This window comes from Mus pahari, chromosome 18, assembly GCF_900095145.1.
Source record: "Mus pahari chromosome 18, PAHARI_EIJ_v1.1, whole genome shotgun sequence".
NCBI classification, from domain to species: domain Eukaryota; kingdom Metazoa; phylum Chordata; class Mammalia; order Rodentia; family Muridae; genus Mus; species Mus pahari.
The window spans coordinates 4,954,238-4,971,697 of NC_034607.1; the positions used below are offsets into that span (position 1 = coordinate 4,954,238).

Consider the following 17,460-nt stretch of genomic DNA (forward strand, 5'->3'; position numbering starts at 1 on the left):
TATGCAATATGCAGGACTCCTGGTGCAGCGGAGCCAGGGACTCAGGCTGTGCCCAGCCGCTGGGTTGTTTAACAGAACGAGGGAGGGACTAGGTCTCTGTTTCCTTTCTAGACTTTCAGTGCTGGGGTTGAGGTTAACAGGTGAAAATAAAATGATAAAACTAATAAAGTTAACATCCTTCTCCATCTCTGGGAGGATAAAGGCAGAGAAAAGGATGCAGAACAATTTGGTTCCAGAGGAAACCCTTAGTCCTAGACCTTAGGCAATATTCCAGGGGTATGGTTGCAGACAGACCTGGAATAGGGTCAGGAAACATGAGGAAAGGATTTGTATAGGAAAAAGATGGAGTGCCCTCCCAGAGGCCCATTCCCTCTTCCTGGAGACCCTACCTCAGATTTGTGTCCACATTACCAGAATCCTCAGTGTGAACCACCACCCCCCCTCCTCTATTTCCAGGTGTTCCTTACACCTTTGGTTTAAAAAAGGTCCTTAAGTGGCTAAAACACACTAATGGATACACTTTATAGTAACAGAACAGAAAATGGGCACATCTGTATCCAGGGCTTGAAATTTCTCAGGAAGACCCAAATCTCAAACACCACCCTTATCTGCACTCTTCCTCCTCATCACAATGGCAGCTGCAGCTCCAGTGACCAAAACTGCAAGGAAAACCAGAAGTGACCCCCATGATGGGGGTGGTGGGGGCGAAAGATGGCTCTGGAAGAGAGAGGGGAGAGGGATAGAACTGAGGAACACGCTCAAGGTCTGCAGAAGGGTTTCCTGCTTTCCCAAGGACAGACTCTGTGCCTAGATACATCACCTTTACCCCATTTCAGGATGAGGTGCTCAGGCAGTCCCTCATGTTGCGCATGGCATGTGTACCTATGCTCTTCTCCTGAAGGCACCACCACAGCTGCCCACTTCTGGAAGGCTCCATCCCCTGCAGCCCTGGTACAAGATCCATGTTCTGGGTCATGTCCTTCTCATTCCTCTGCTAGGTCAGGATGATGTCAGCAGGGTAGAAGTCCAGAGCCCAGAACCTCAGGGTGACATCACCTTCAAGTGTAGGGTGATGGACCACATTTGTTTTTAGGGGAGTCTGAGGAGGAGAGTCAGAGGGTAACAACCTTCTGTTCTCTCCTGTGGACTACATGAGCATTAGTCATGTGATCATTCCCATAGTTGGGTTGAAAACTTTAAACAGCAGCTCTTACACAGCATGGACTTAGGATGAAGAAATATCAATTCCTTTCTATTCCTAATCTGTGAACATTGGCAGAAACAGGGACTGAGATCAAAACAGGACTGGCACTCACTCTTTTCAGAGTTGGTACCCCTTCATCCACGAAAAGATGGAGTCCACTATTGTGCTTTGAGTGTAAAATGTTCCCCGTGGCTCAGGTGTTTGATGCTTTGTGTCTGGTGATGCTGATGATTCTAGTGGAATATTTAGGATGCAGTAGCTGAAGGGAGTTGGTTACTGGGAGGTGGGCCTTGAGAGTTATAGACTGTTTCCAGTTGTCTTCTACTTCCTCATCTGCCCAGAGGTGAGCAAGGTTCCAGGCTCTGGCCCTGAACTACTCCCACCCCTGTGCGCTCCCCTGTGAATTGTTAGCTGATGGTTGGAGAACCACAATATGTTCTTCCTCCCTGACAGTGCTTCTTTTCAGGTACTTTGTCGCAGGTATCAGAGAAGCAACTAATACAGTCCTTGAAAGAAGGTGGATCCTGCGGGATCTGGAAATCAGGGAGGCTTCCTCTGCTCCAGACCAATGTGTGTGTACACCTATATACCTGCAGCACTTATCTGAAGGTCAAAAGACAACTTGTTCTCTCCTTCTACCACGTGTGCTCAGGGTTCCAAACTCAGGTTGTTAGGCTTTATGGCAAGCACCAAACGTTGAGACATCTTGCTGGCCCAATGATTCCTTTGTATTGACTCAGACTGTGCAACCTCCCTTTCATAGAGAAATGAGCAGTGACAGCTCTCAATTTCTCGACTTCTACATCACTCAGACCCCATCTGCTTATATGTCCCACAGCCTCGAGAGCCCTGGGAAGATGGCTAAGCCCCAGTTGCAAGACTCAACTGCCCACAGCAAAGGACACACAACTGCTGTCACTGTCTGCTTAGGATCCTGCCCCACAAGTGTTATTTCAGAAATTGCTGTTGGTGTTGTGATAGATCCCGTGCCATGTTGTGGTATCAATACACCTTCAGATGGAGCAGTCCCAGATGCGAGTCCTATCATCCACACCACGGACATTGCAACCCTCAGCTGCCATTCCACACCACATGGAGAAAGCAGACACATCAGTAATTTCCCCCATGGATGGTTTTGCTTCAATTTCATGTCTTATATCCCAGGAACCAGGAACCTGATCCTCCCAAGCCCATTTTGGTCCTGCTGTGTCCCCACTCAGGTGTAGAGTATTTTATTACTTTCTCTGGAGAGATAGGATAGATATATATTCACCCCAGACAGGACCCCTAACAACAGATCAAATGAAGGATTCCATCAAAGACCACCCTTACCATCCAACACTAGTTTGGCAACCCCATAAATGTATTGAAGGTTACTTACAGACAGGAGTGAAGAGTTACTTAATACTCATAAACCCCTACAACACTGAAAAGCCCACTCCAGCATGAATGACAACTCACAAAAGCTAGATCATTGGAGTGTGCCACCAATGAACCCAATCAATTAACACACACACACACACACACACACACACCATCACCATCCTGGCTATCCAGAAGTTCAATTCACTATGCAGACAAAACTGGCCTCCCACTCACTCATCTGCTTGCCTCTGCCTCTTCAATGATGGGATTAAAGGCATTAGCCACGACACCTATATCATCAATTAACCTTCTAGTGCCTATATACACTAGTATCTCTTTAGTCCAGCTGTGGCTAGTAGGATTCCTTGTGATTGGGGAACATAGGAGGATGTGAATGGCTAGGATCCCCAATAAGGGTAATCACAGCTTTTCTGATTTTGAAACAGTAACAGCCCTGTGTGGAGCCTGGGGGACAGTATTTCACAATAGGTGGCTTAGGAATTGGTCCTGTTCTCTTTCCTTCCCATAAACTCTTCTCAAGGGCCAATAGAAGCTACCTGCATGCTACAGCACCTCCTTCCCTTTATCCTGGTATTTGAGAAGCCACTTCAACACACCTGCCCTCCAAAAAAGATCTCCATGATACAGCAAAACCAGGTGCCTCCTGCTTGCGCCTAGTGTTCTGAGACCCCCTCGGTATCCACTGCAACCCAGGAGCACAGGTCCTCAGTCAGAGAGCTGTAATCCTGGCCTTCAAAAGTGATGTGCTTATATCCACGGAGGAGGCGAAGGTCTGGTCCTATGTCACAGCTGATTAGTCACTGGACAGTGTGAGACCCAGTTGAAGCCAAAGTGGTCAGCACCATGTCCTAGATTAGCCCCACTCATTGCACACAGCCTGCTCATGATTGGTCAACGCCTACTTCAAACTGAAATGAAACCACAATAAATTTCTGCAGGCTTCTCCAGGATGGCAGGAACTTGCGGATTTCACCAGCCCAAGGTATGTATTTCATAAGAATATGCGGAGACTATAGACTAGCCTTCCCTATAGGGTCACTCACCATTCTCTCTCTGGCTATGGTAGCCGAACAGGGTCCACGCTAGCTCTCTCTCTCTCTCCCCCCCCCCGCTCCCTCCCCCTCCTTCTCCCTCTCTCTCTCCTCTTCTCTCCCCTTCTACCCACTTTGCCGCTCCCCCATTTAAAAAAAAAAATCCTCCTGGCAAGGCGCAGGCGTGTCAGCTCCTCCAAATGCTCGGAGGGTGCTATAAATGGCACCCGCGGCTCCACCCGCTGACTCGCCAAGTCGCTGTTGAAGCTCATGATCTTTATGCTGTCCACATAGCCCAAGACGGTGAACCGAGGTTTGCTGTAGCCACGATCTTACAAGGTGGTGGAGAAATACCGCAAGGAGTGTGAGCCTAGAGGTGGTGTGGAACCCAGGTGGACCTGGGGACAGGTGGACCCGCTGGGAGGAGAACTAGCGCTCAGGGCTCTGGACCAGGATTGGAGAAGAGAGCCTGGCAGGGGCTGCCCAACTCTAGGGGGGGGTAGGAGGTGGAGGTGGATAGGGGTAGGGAGGATTAGGGTTTATAGTTGGGAGACAGCTGCTCCCAGCCTCCTCCCTCCTCCCCATAGAAGTGGCTTCACTTTCCACCCTGCACTCACTCATCTGAGTTGGCCTGAGTTGGGACCAAGGCGGTCGCCAGCAATGGAAAGAGGGTGTGCAGCACCACGGACCCCATCCTCCCTCAGTGTTTGGAGAACTTGAAGAGCAAGTTCCCTGTCTATGGAGTTTTATAGCGTTGTGGGTGTGTGGGGGCAGATCATGATTCTTAGTGGTTCTAGGAAATTCCCACACACAACAGAAGTGAACATGTGGGTGTCCAAACATTACTGGGGAAAAGGGGTTTCCCATTTATGGATTCTTGAGTGTTCTTGATTAAAAAGAAAAGAAAGAAAAGCCAATAACAAAGCCAGACCCAGAAGGACCTCATTAGTTCGGGGTGGCGGGGGAGGGACGACAACAGCACCAGCAAACCATAATCTGAGCAGAGGCTGTCTTGAGTGAAATAGAGAAGAGTAAGGGTCATCAATGGGGAATGTAAGCAGCTGTAGAAAGGAGAAAAGAAAAGGTTAGCCTTTTGAGTTATAAATCAGAAAGGCAAACATACTCAGTTGTGAATCTCTACAAGGAACTGAATTGAGGGGGTGGCATAGGGGGGGCTCCAGGAACATAGTAAGTACATTATTTCATTTGGGGTATTATTATTCCTTCCATTTCCTTTGCATGTTTTCAGATGACCAGCTTTCCAGAGAGGTTGTCTGCTGGCCAGGTGATTAACAGGTCTAGTTAGATTAGCTCCCAAAGAAGGTGGAAGGGGGCATTGGTATGCAGTATTCTAATCTCTAGGACAGATCGGGATGCATAGTCTCCACCCTGGTCAAATGTGGAGATTAGATTCCATTCTTTTGAACAAAGGCAAGTTATCCCAAAGCCTTGATACCCCTACCCTTCTCATCTGGTAAATGGATGTGTGTGAGTGGGCCCATTCTTAACGACCCCCTAAGCCAGGTGAAGCTTGTCTAGCTGTCTAACACTGGCAGAAGCTCCTGAGAACTGACGGCTTGTGAATGAGAGAAATGAATCCTGGGGCCACAAGGAAACTTCAATCCTTAGACTGCTTGAAAGCAAGACCCTAGACCAGATATTTTACCCAACAGCTCTTCCTCCTGTACCTAGAGCCCTTTACCACAGTAAACCCTTTATACAGCATCCTGGTAGAGAGCTGTGTGTGTCAGGAAGTCCCAACATTTTGGTTTCAGGATCTCTGTATGCTCTCACAGATTAGGGAGGACCTCAAACAGATGTTAAGCAGAGTACATCCATCGATCTTATGTTAAAAAGTAAAACATGTGTTGAATTCAGTTCCCAGAATCTTGTAGCTCACAGCTGTTAAGTTTCCAACTGGGACAAATGGCAGAGGTGCCTGTTTAACATATCAAAGTGGAGTGGCCTCCAGATTCTTCCTGCCCTCAACAAGGTATGGCTGAAGTACCCTACCCTCCACTCTGAATTTGCTGTCCTTCCCTCCCCCAAGTCCCTTAGACTCTTCCCTGTACATAATCTAGTCATTTTGGTTACTTGCTCCCTTTTGTACCTCTGACCTCCTGGCTGCTACACCTGGTTTCCCTCTTCTCTCCCTTCTCCTCCCCATCTCCCCACATGGCCCAGCTCAGTCACCACAGCCACTCTGGACTCTCCCAAATGTCTCTGCCTCTAGCTGTAGTCTCCCTTTTATCTGCAATAATTTTTTTCTCACCATACCTAGGACCAGCCATTTCCTTTCCTTTCCTTTTTATTTCCATCCAACTGCCACCTTTAACCCAAGCTCTAGGGGAATCATGCAAGGTCTTTGAATATACTTTGAATAAACTTGACCTCATTTCTCCCGTAAACCCTTCCTACTCAATGAGTCTCCTGAGAGACCTTGAAGAACAGAAGCTGTCCTGAAAAACCAGCATGTAGGAGGTTAGGCTGAGAAAGGAGGTTTGCCATGAGTTTGAGGCCAGCCTGGGTTACATGAGACTCTTACTCAACCAAAGAAACATAGATGAGGCTGGGCAATAGCGGTACATGCCAGCCTGACCTACTGAGTGAGTTCCACGACAGCCAGGGCTACACAGAGAAACCGTGTTTCAAAAAACCAAACCAAACAACACAAACAAACAGAAAAAAAGATGATCAAGCTTGTATGTTTCCAAAATGTCACAATTGAATTACAATAAATTCAGTTAAGTGAATTCAGTTTCCATGGTGAGAATTTGGCAGGTAATATTGCTTTCCTTGGTAATCTAATTAAAGCAAACCCATATCCGTTTATTCCAATCTTAATTACTAATATTCCCTCAAATATGGCATATCACACTGTAAATATATGTATAGATGGTCACAGAATAGATGCAGATATTAAGGAGGTTATAGTAGCATTTCATGATGCTTCTGAAGTGGGCTTATAGAAATGTAAATGTGGGGGCTAGAGAGTTGGTCCAGGTTAAGAGCATCTTGGTTTGATTCTCAGTACAAAGGCTGTGGCTCACAACCACTTGTAATTCCTGCATGGTGCAGGAGGAGCTGAGAGTTCTGCATCTTCATCTGAAGGCTGCTAGCAGAATACTGACTTCCAGGCAGCTAGAATGAGGGTCTTAAAGTGCACACCCACAGTGGCACACCTACTCCAACAGGGTCACACCTTCTAATAGTGCCACTCCCTGGGCCAAGTATATACAAACCATCACATTCCACTACCTGGCCCCCATACAAGTCTATGGGGACTATGCCTAAACATAGCAATATGCAAAAATACATTTAGTCCAACTTCACAAGTCCCCATAGTCAATAGCAGTCTCAACAATGTTAAAAGTCCAAAGTTCAGATTCTCTTCTGAGATTCATCCAATCACTTAACTGTGAACCCCAAATCAAGACAGGAAACCAGCTGGGCAAACTCCAAACTCTGCATCTCCATGTCTGATGTCAAAGCAGTCTTCAGATCTCGAACTCCTTTGTCATCTTTGTTGACTGTAACAAACTTTTTTCTCCTGGGCTGGTTCCAATACCTGTTAACAGCTTTCCTCAGCAGATAGACCATGGCTCTGGCATCTTGAATATCTTGGGGTCTACAATGCAACTTCAATGTTACAGCTTCTTGTTTCAATGTCTAGGATCCACACATGATCTTCTGGGCTCCTCCAAAGGGCTTACCTCTCCAGCTCCACTCTGTAGCACTCTAAGCTCATGTTGATCCACTCCACTGCTGCTGCTGTTCTTGGTGATCATCCCATGGTGCTGGCATCTCCAATACGGTGGGGTCTTCTGCTGCAACTAGGCTTCACCAATAACCTCTCATAGACTCTCTTCACGGTGCCAATCCTTAACTCTTTTGCATGACCCCTTCAGTCCTGGGCCTTCAACTGCAACTGAGCATGTACCTTCACCAATAGGCTTCCATAGCCTCTCACAGTGCCAAGGCTCAACTGCTCTTCATGAACCCTTCATGCCTTCAAAACCATTACCACCTGGGTAACTCATACACATTACCAAGTATAGCTGCAGCCTACTTGGTAATGTTCCAAGAGAACTTGGAAGCGGCCTGCCCAAGGTGCTACGGTGCTAGGCTCAGAGCAGCCATGACCCACCCTCAGGGGAAACTTCCAGCAATCGGGTGTGGAACTTAAGTGCTTGGGCATCTCTTCTCTGTAGAGGTAAAGCAGCCAGAGAAGAAGCCTCAAGTCAAGTCATGATGGGGCAGCTAGGGCTTAGGCCTCAAAGAGATCTGCTAGGCGAGAATTGAAAGGATCTCGTAGGTTCACAAACTAGATGATTATGAATTTTAAGAGAGACAATTTCGTTTTATTAGAAGGGAGAGTTGCTTTTCACACTGAGGAATGAGTAGGCGGTGAGCTGAGTGAGGGGCGGTGGGTACAAAGGACGGTGGAGACAAGACAGGCATCATCTCTACCTATCTCTATCATCAAGGTACAACCTTGGCTACCTTTGAAACACAATTTCTTTGTGCTTTCAGAAAACACTTGTCAGAAGATTTCACCTCAGTAATGCTGGTCTCTTCTTAATCACCACTAACTTCTTAGCTCCAGCTAACCAGTATCAATTGGCCCAGTAGTCCCTTTTATTCTTGACTCTAAAGCCAGAGCCACATGACCAAAGTTGCCAAGTTCTGCTGCTTGCTGGGGCTGGAACATGCCCTCCCCACCCCCACCCCCCAGCTCTATTACCAGCATTCTGTTTTCCAACTCCCTCACTGCCTAAGCTTGGCTGTCCTGGAACTTGCTCTGTAGATTGACCTTGAACTCAAAGATCTGCATGGCTCTGTCTCCTAGGATTAATGTCCACCATGCCTGGATCTAAATTTATCTGGTAGGATCTTGCCCCAAAATCTCACTCCTTTAATTTGTTATCTCCTTGAACATAGGATTCATTTCCATTTCACTTCCTGATACCCCATTAATACTCGAACCATATATTTTATATTTTTTCTTCCTAAGCTTGCTACACTTGTTTAAAATCCTCTTCATGAGACTTAACCAGAAAACATGGGTGCTCCTGAGACATCCTTTGTCAATGCAATTAATCTTAATCTCTTCACCCTAGACTCAGGCAGACTCTTCAGACAAGGGCAAAAAGTAGCCACGTTCTTCACCAAAATACCACAAAAACAGTCTCTAGGCCACATTCTGATAGCCTCTTGGACCAAGTATGCTCAGTTCAAATGATACTCAGCAACAAAGTCTTCATATTCCTACCAGGATGGGCCATTAAGCCCAACTTAAAGCATTCCACTGCTTTCCAAAGTCCCCAAATCCACATTCCTCCAAACAAAAATATGGTCAGGCCTATCACAGCAATAACCCAGTCCCTGGTACCAACTTCTGTCTTAGAGTTTTACTGCTACGAACAGGCACCATGACCAAGGTTTTTCAAGACAGGATTTCTCTGTGTAGCCCTGGCTGTCCTGGAACTCACTTTGTAGACCAGGCTGGCCTCAAACTCAGAAATCCACCTACCCCTGCCTCCTGAGTGCTGGTCAAGGCAACTCTTAAAAGGAAAACATTTAATTGGGGCTGGCTTATAGGTTCAAAGGTTTAGTCCATTATCACCAAGGCAGGAACATGAAAGCATCCAGGAAGGCATGGTGCAGGAGGAGCGGCATGGTGCAGGAGGAGCTGGGAGTTCTACATCTTCGAAGGCTGCTAGCAGAATACTGACTTCCAGGCAGCTAGAATGAGGGTCTTAAAGTGCACACCCACAGTGGCACACCTACTTCAACAGGGCCACACGTTCCAATAATGCCACTCCCCAGGCTATCAAACCATCACAGTAGGGGACCCAAACAGTGTACAGGAGGAAGTTGTTGCTATAGAGTCAGACACTGAGCCAAAGACTGAGAAATGAGTCCAGCTGCAAAAAAGTTGGGATGAGATCTAGGGAAAAGAATGGACAAATGGATGAACAGAGGTTCACATAGATTGGAGGAAGATGGACAAATTATAGTAAAATAGGTCATATCTGCATAGCTGAGCTGAAGCCCCAGGGATGGTCTGAAGTTCTCTGTCAGTCACCAATGCACACATGAGTTTCAAATGACTGACTGGTGTGGGACCAATGGCTTTACAATGTGGGGTGTCCACATTTTTCTGGGGCTCTGATGAAGGAGATATACCCCTTTATTAGTTGGATGTGTCCCATAGTTTTTGGTCTTAATTTTCTCGATAGAATTCTAATAAACCCACATGGTCCTACTAAATTTATAGCAGATGGTAGTCCCCAGTATTTGTAATACCAGCACTCAGGCAGAAACAGGGTGGTTTATGAGATTAGACAACCTAAACTGTTGTATCACTCACTTTTCTCATTAATGTAAAAAGAAAACAAATGAAAAAACCTAAAAGAATTGACAAGCCAAAAAGGGTTTGTTTTGGTTTTTAATTTAAGAAGGTACATCCCATCCTGGCAGGAAAGCATGGTGGAGTTCATGGAAGCTGGAGCATGTGCCTGGACTCACATCTCCATGTATCAGGAGCAGAGTGTGGGGATGTTGCCTCTAATATGGCTTCTTCCTCTACCTCCCTTGTCTTCAGTCTGGACCCCCAAATCATTCAGTGCAGCTCTCCCCACAGTGCAGCTCTCCCCGCCTTTGGTTAGTCTCTGGAAAACACTTTCACAGACATTTCCTGTGAGATTCTATATCCAGTCAATCTGACAATGAAGATTAGCATTCACAGCTACACAGTGAGTTCCAGCCCAGTCTAGGGTACAGTGTGAGACCCTGCCAAAATAAAGATGGGGGAAGGGTAGAGGATGGCTAAGTAGTTAACAACATTTGTTGGTTTTGCTAAGGACCAAGGAAGGTTCAGTTCCTCCCATCAACATGTTGGCTCACAACAGCCTGTAACTTCAATTCTGGCCTCCATGGGATGATGCACACACACTCAAGCAGGCAAAGATACATACACAAATCACATGTGCACAAATTAAAATAAGTAAGCAAAACTTTATAAAAATAACTGGCTAGAGAGATGGTTTAGTGGTTGAGAGCACTGGCTGCTATTGTAGCCTACCAGGGTTCAGTTCCTAGCACCTACACTGTGGCTCACAATCATCTCTAGCTCCAGTTCTAGGGAACCCAACAAGTTTTCTGACTTCTGAAGGCTCCTTCATGCAGGAAGTACACATACATATACTCACACATACACATAAATAATAATCTAAGTCAGGCGTGGTGGCGCACGCCTTTAATCCCAGCACTTGGGAGGCAGAGGCAGGCAGATTTCTGAGTTCGAGGCCAGCCTGGTCTACAGAGTGAGTTCCAGGACAGCCAGAGCTACACAGAGAAACCCCGTCTCAAAAAAACAAAATAAAATAAAATAAATAATAATAATCTAGCTGGGCGTGGTGGCATATGCCTTTAATCCCAGCACTTGGTAGGCAGAGGCAGGCAGTTTCTGAGTTCAAGGCCAGCCTGGTCTACAGAGTGAGTTCCAGGACAGCCAGGGCTACACAGAGAAACCCTGTCTCCAAAAACCAAAACCAGAACAATAATAGTAATAATAATAATAATTATTATTATTATTATTATTTTAAAAATGGGCTGTAGAGATAGCTCAGCAGTTAAGAGCACTGACTGCTCTTCCAGAGGTCCTGAGTTTAATTCTCAGCAACCACATGGTGGCTCACAACCATCCATAATGGGATTCAGTGACCTCTTCTGGTGTGCTTGAAGAGAGCTACAGTGTACTCACATACAATAAATAAATACATAGATACATATATATATACATACATGAATAAAAATAGATAAATATTAAAGAAAAATAATAAAAATTGTGAAACCTCCCTTAAAACAGGGAGGAAGTAATTCTGAGACAGGCCTAGGAAGAAGCCTGAACCATTTAGAACAAGATTTGTGGTCACTGATACCAATTATCAGAGTCACCCACAGTGAAGAACAATCTCAAATGGGAATATATTATTTTTCTTTGAGAAAGCAATAAAGGATTCCTGTCATCAGCCCTGAGCTGTCATGTTGATATATACATGTTTTCTTTTCTCTCTCTCTCCTATTGGGCTTAACTTCAGGCAAAAGACTTAGGGAATAATTTATGAAATGGAAGCCTCTGTCTATTTGCTATCTGAAAAGCCCCTAGATTGATTTCTAATTTCTATGTAAAGATACTAGAATTAAAATGCTTGTCATTTATTAAACATAAAGGAATATTATATGTGATGTGGAAGGTTGAAGGTAATTTTATTATTTCATTATGGAACCAGGTTTGAGTATTTACAGCTGGAAGGAGACTGCACAAGCCTATCAACTCCATGTGCCACACGGGATACACTTCCTGCCACTGGACATGGGTTCTGTTCTCGGTGGCTGGGACAGTTCCCCTGTAGCGCCTGGATACTGGATATAGAAATGTACCCTTGCTGAACACATTCTCTACAGTTTCAGCTTTTCCTTATCACCGTGTGCTGAAGCAAAGTCCAATATGTCATCATTTGACAAGGATTTGTGCTGTGCTCAGCTGCAGGAATGCTTTTGGGAAGGTGATGGAGGGACATGGTCTCTGCTTCCTTTCTGGACTCTCAGAGGGGTACCCCCCCCCGAAGTGTAGAGTTCAAGAGGTAAGACAAGTGGACAAGGGAGGGAAGTAAAATGGGAAAAGTGAGCTCTTAGAATAGATTGAGTAACTACATCCTTTTCTATCTGTGGGAATAAAAAGATGGGAGAGCGGCAGGATGGGACATCCTAGCAGAATTCCTGGGTTCAGCCCTTTGTTTTTAGAATTATTTTTTTTTTAAAGATTTATTTATTTATTATATGTAAGTACACTGTAGCTGTCTTCAGACACTTCAGAAGAGGGCGCCAGATCTCGTTATGGATGGTTGTGAGCCACCATGTGGTTGCTGGGATTTGAACTCAGGACCTTTGGAAGAGCAGTCGGTGCTCTTGCCCACTGAGCCATCTCACCAGCCCTGTTTTTAGAATTATTATCTGAAGACCTGGAGCAGAATCAGGAAATAAGAGAAGGGAGGTTCTACAGAAAAGCCCCCAAGTTCCAGCCTGGAGACCTGTCCCAACTGGCATGTCATAGTTTGTCATGTCAATATGAGATATGTGTCACTTGTTTCCAAATGTGCTTTAGAAAGAGTTAGAGCACAACATCCTAGATTGGATAAGCACACACACACACACACACACACACACACACACGCACGCACGCACACACACATCTTATACTAACATTAAAACGAAAGCCCTCAGATATAACCCATTTCCTACCTCTTCTCTTCCTCATCACTATGGCAACTACAGCTCCAGTAAACACAACTCCAAGGAGAACCAGGCCAACAGTGATTCCCATGATGGGAATGGTATGCTTAGAAGGGTCTGCAAAGGGAAGGGAAAGAGAGAGAAGGTATGAACCCTGGCCCTCAGCTCTTATCCATGACCTTCTCAGGGTCTCCAGAAGGGCTTCCACTTTTCCAAATGATCACCTCTGTGTTCACACCACTCCTTACCCCATTTCAGAACAAGGGGCTGGGCTAGTGCCTCATGTTGCACATGGCATGTGTATCTCTGTTCCTCTCCAGAAGGCACCACCACAGCTGCCCACTTCTGGAAGGTTCCATCCCCTGCAGGTCTGGTCTCAATGAGGTCCATGTCCTGGGTCAGGTCCTCCTCATCCCTCTGCCAGGTCAGCATGATGTCAGCAGGGTAGAAGNCCAGGGCCCAGCACCTCAGGGTGACTTCACCTTCAGGTCTGGGGTGATGGGTCACATGTGCCTTCGGAGGATCTTAGGAAAAATGTTGAACAATTCAGAAATCTTGAATTCTTCTTCTGAACTGAAGCAATGTTTATGGACCATTTTGGAAAGTGAATGGGTAGTTGAGGGATTTAAGCACCATACAGTATTCTAGATTCAGGCATCTGGGATAATCTACCCCTTGGGAAACTCTAGAAATAGGTTGACAAGATGGACTTCAGGACTCCCAAGGGAGAAAGGAGAAAGGTCTTGACTGGGTGGAGGCTGAGAGACTTAGCATCACTGGAGTCAAGACTCCAAAGAGATTGGGTGTGGGCTGAGAACATGGCCTAAGAAAGGCCTTGGCTCACAAAGGGCTGCAGACTAAAGGGCGCAGCTGTTTAGGGATCTTCTCTCTTTCCTTCCTGAGACAGTCTCAACTCTCCTGAGAAAAAGTCGTAAGAGTCTCTGTCTAGTGTTTGATCAGGGAAACCAAGAACTCTCTTCACTCTTCAGATGTAAAGAAAAGAAGCAGCGTTCTAGCCCAGCTCATTTTGCTCCCTTCCAGGGAGACCGTGAACCCCCGCCCGAGGATAGATGGAGGAGAGTCCCCGCAGCCCCATATACATACCTGCTCTTAGCAGAGTCTCCTTCCCTATCTCCAGGTACGTGCGGAGCGACTCCACACATTCGCCCTTCAAGTAGGATCGCCTTTGCTCAGAGACACCAGCCTCCTCCCACTTGCGCAGCGCGATCTGCGCCGTTGTGTCGCCTGCGACCCAGGAGTGCAGGTCCTGGTTTAGGGCGAGGTAATCGCGGCCGTCGTATGCGTGCTCCTCATGCCCACGGAGGAAGAATCCATCTGGCCCCACTTGGCAGCCAGACACACACTGAAAGACGTGAGAGCCTGGCCCCGGCCCGATCGTATTTGGACTAAAAACTGTGCAAGAAACCCGGTTCAGGGTCTCCTCAAGTCCCGCAACCTCGGGCCAAACCTCGTAGCTGAGGGCCCGGGAACTCGGGGTCGACTGTAAAGGATGTGAAGGGGTCACTCACCATCCTCGCTGTGGTTGTAGATGCTCATGGCCTCCCGCAAGTTCATTAGGGAATTCTTCTCAATGTCCTTGACGATCTTGGTCTGCCTCTTCCAATACTCGGGCCCCATCTGCTTCACCCACAACGCGCGCGGCTCCATTCTCTTACTTTTCCCTTGACTGTTGTAGCACAAGAACTGTGTGTCATCCACGAAACCGACAAAGATGAAGGAATGCTCCCTCAAACCAGGCTGGGTCACGGCGGTGGCAAAAAACTGCAAGGAATGGATGCCTGGTGACAGAAGACACAAATCCTTTTTCCAGGATTTGTAGAGGTGTTGGTGACAGAAGGGGAGCAGGGCGTGGGGCTCAGGATGCAGATTGGAGAAAGGAGAGGGAAGAGTGGTGAGGCGATTCCGTCGTGCCGGTTTCTCCAGTGCTGCCCTCACCCTCCTTGACAGAGGCAGTTTCCCTCCTGACTCGCACTCACCTGCGCAAACCTGAGTCAAGGCCAAAGCTCCGGTGAGCAGCAAGGGTAGGAGGGCAGAGAGCGCGGGGCTTCTCCTCCTTGGTGTTTAGAAGGTCTAGAGGGACTGAGACTTTGTTCCTCTGTGGATTTTATAGCACTGCGGTGTGTGGGGAGAGACCATGATGACCTAATGGCTTTCTTCAGAATTCAGATGTGCAGTCAGTTCAGTCAGAAGGACCACACAACTGACACCTGACACTGATGGTAAGCTGGAGAAAGGAACTCAAAGGTTAAGGAGGAATCCGTACATCCCTTGAAGAGCGGACCTGGGAGTCATATCAGAGACCAGGAATTTTACCACCCTCTTCCTCTCGCACCTGGTGCCAGGAGCTGTGTTTTAACATTTTGTTCCCAGAATCTATCTCTGCACGCTTTTACAAATGTGAGGACCTCAGAGAGATATGGAATGTTACATCCGCCCACATTTATCATATTTTTTAAAGATGTATTTACTTATTTTTATGTACGTGAGTGTGTATGTGGTATGTCTCAGACACACCAGAAGAGGGCATCAGCTCCCATTTCAGATGGTTGTGAGCTACCATGTGGTTGCTGGAAATTGAACTCAGGACCTCTGGAAGAGCAGTCAGTGCTCTTAACTGCTGAGCCATCTCTCCAGACCCACATTTATCATATTACAAATCAAAAGATAGGCGTTGGAGAAATGTATAGAACTTGGTTTGGGTTTCCAACATCCATACTGGGCAATTTTGTTTTATAGATGTGTAAATGAAATTTCTCAAACTTAGATAATCTGGAGATCATGAATATGGACACAACCACTCCAGTTTCTGGGTTCTAACTCCTGGCCTTCTCAGGCTCCTGCAAACAATTAGTGCACATACAGGCAAGCAGGCAGACACCCACATACACATGAAATAAGAATAAATTCTTAAACTGGGTGTGGGGGCACACGCCTTTAATCCCAGCACTCAGGAGGTAGAGGCAGGCAGATTTCTGAGTTCAAGGCCAGCCTGGTCTACAAAGTGAGTTCCAGGACAGCAAGGGCTACACAGAGAAACCCTGCCTGTCTCGAAAAACCAAAAAAAAAAAAAAAAGAATTTGTTTTTTGGGGTTTTATTTTTGTTTGTTTTTTGGGGTTTTTTTTTTGGGGGGGGGCGGTTTAAGGCAGGGTCTCTCTGTGTAGCCCTGACTGTCCTGGAACTCACTCTGTAAACCAGACTGGCCTCAAACTCAGAAATCCACCTGCCTCTACCTCCCAAGTGCTGGGATTAAAGGCATGGGCCACCACTGCCCAGCAAGAATAAGTATTTTTTCTGAAAGATAAGTAACTATAGTGATTCAGGCATGTATTCTCAACACTTGGGGGGTAAGACAAAGTTTGAAGCCAGCACAGTCTACATAAAACTCTGTCTCCACTAAACAAAAACCAGAAAACAAAAGACATTTAAAAAGTGAAAATACCCTTTTTATCCTGTAAGAAATCACTGTTGGATAATATGATTGTTAATAAGCCCAACTGCAGTTGGGCTCCTCAGACTGGAGTCATACTAACATATCAACAGTTTAGCCAGCTGCCAGGAAATATGGGAAGTAAATTATAAAAAAGCATGAAAATATCACGAGGTCAAGGATCCTAAGAAAGCATCTATGTGACTTTGAGGGACATAGAATATGCTTTAAGAACTGCTATTCTGGGGCTGGTGAGATGGCTCAGAAGTTAAGAGCACAGGCTGCTCTTTCAGAGGTCCTAAGTTTGAGTACCAGCAACCACAGGGTAACTCATAGCCATCTATGAGAACTTGTATCCCCTTCTAACCAATAGGCATATGTGCAGGCAGAATATTGTATACATAATAAAAGTCCACAAAGTCAGCTTTGTCACTGATATACTTCAGGTCCAGACAGGCAGATTCCTGTTCCCTCAACATCATGCCTTCTGATGGAGGGTCCAATCAGCATGGAAAAAGTATCATTGGATGGATCTGTGAGGCAAAGGGCTGTCCCACAGTGTCTTTAGCAATCCCATTTTGTGGTAGTACAGTTGAAAGGCTTTTCAAAACAGGATAATCTGGAGATCAAAGATAGGGATGGAGCCCCAAGGGGATAGGAACTCCACAAGAAGACCAACAGAGTCAACTAACCTGGGCCCTTGGGGATCTCAGAGACTGAACCATCAACCAAAGTACATACACAAGCTGGACCTAGGCCTCTCTGCTCATATGTAGCAGATGTGCAGCTTGACCTTCATGTGGGTCCTGAACAATGGGAGCAGGGGCTTTCCCAAAGCTGTTGCCTGTCTGTGGGGTATGTTCTAGTTCTAGCTGGGTTGCCTTGTCTGCCCTCAGTTGGAGAGGAAACACCTAGCCTGGGGGCGGGTGTGGAATCTGCTCAGAGGAGAAGGGAAGGGGGAAGGATTATGGGAGGGGGTGACTGGGAGCAGGACAGTGAGTGGGATGTAAAGTGAATAAGTAAAAATTAAATTTAATTTAAAATAAAAGGTATGGACAGTATTAACTTCAGTGTTTCAAAGCCAGGCGTG

At 46.3% G+C, this 17,460-nt stretch overlaps 1 protein-coding gene and 1 pseudogene across 1 annotated transcript in view; both read right to left on the minus strand.

The window, feature by feature from the left end:
- Window positions 1-169: 169 nt before the first annotated feature.
- LOC110336016 lies at window positions 170-5,798 on the minus strand (annotated as a pseudogene).
- Window positions 5,799-6,035: 237 nt separating this feature from the next.
- LOC110336017 (HLA class I histocompatibility antigen, alpha chain G-like) overlaps window positions 6,036-17,460 on the minus strand; it is a 22,950-nt gene continuing 11,525 nt past the window's right edge. The window contains exons 2-8 of the mRNA XM_021218442.1: window positions 14,919-14,995; window positions 14,451-14,720; window positions 14,026-14,301; window positions 13,170-13,445; window positions 12,931-13,038; window positions 12,619-12,650; window positions 6,036-6,080 (exon numbers count right to left, since the gene is read on the minus strand). Coding sequence (XP_021074101.1) covers window positions 6,036-6,080; window positions 12,619-12,650; window positions 12,931-13,038; window positions 13,170-13,445; window positions 14,026-14,301; window positions 14,451-14,720; window positions 14,919-14,995 — 1,084 coding nt within the window. The remainder of the gene's footprint in view (window positions 6,081-12,618; window positions 12,651-12,930; window positions 13,039-13,169; window positions 13,446-14,025; window positions 14,302-14,450; window positions 14,721-14,918; window positions 14,996-17,460) is intronic.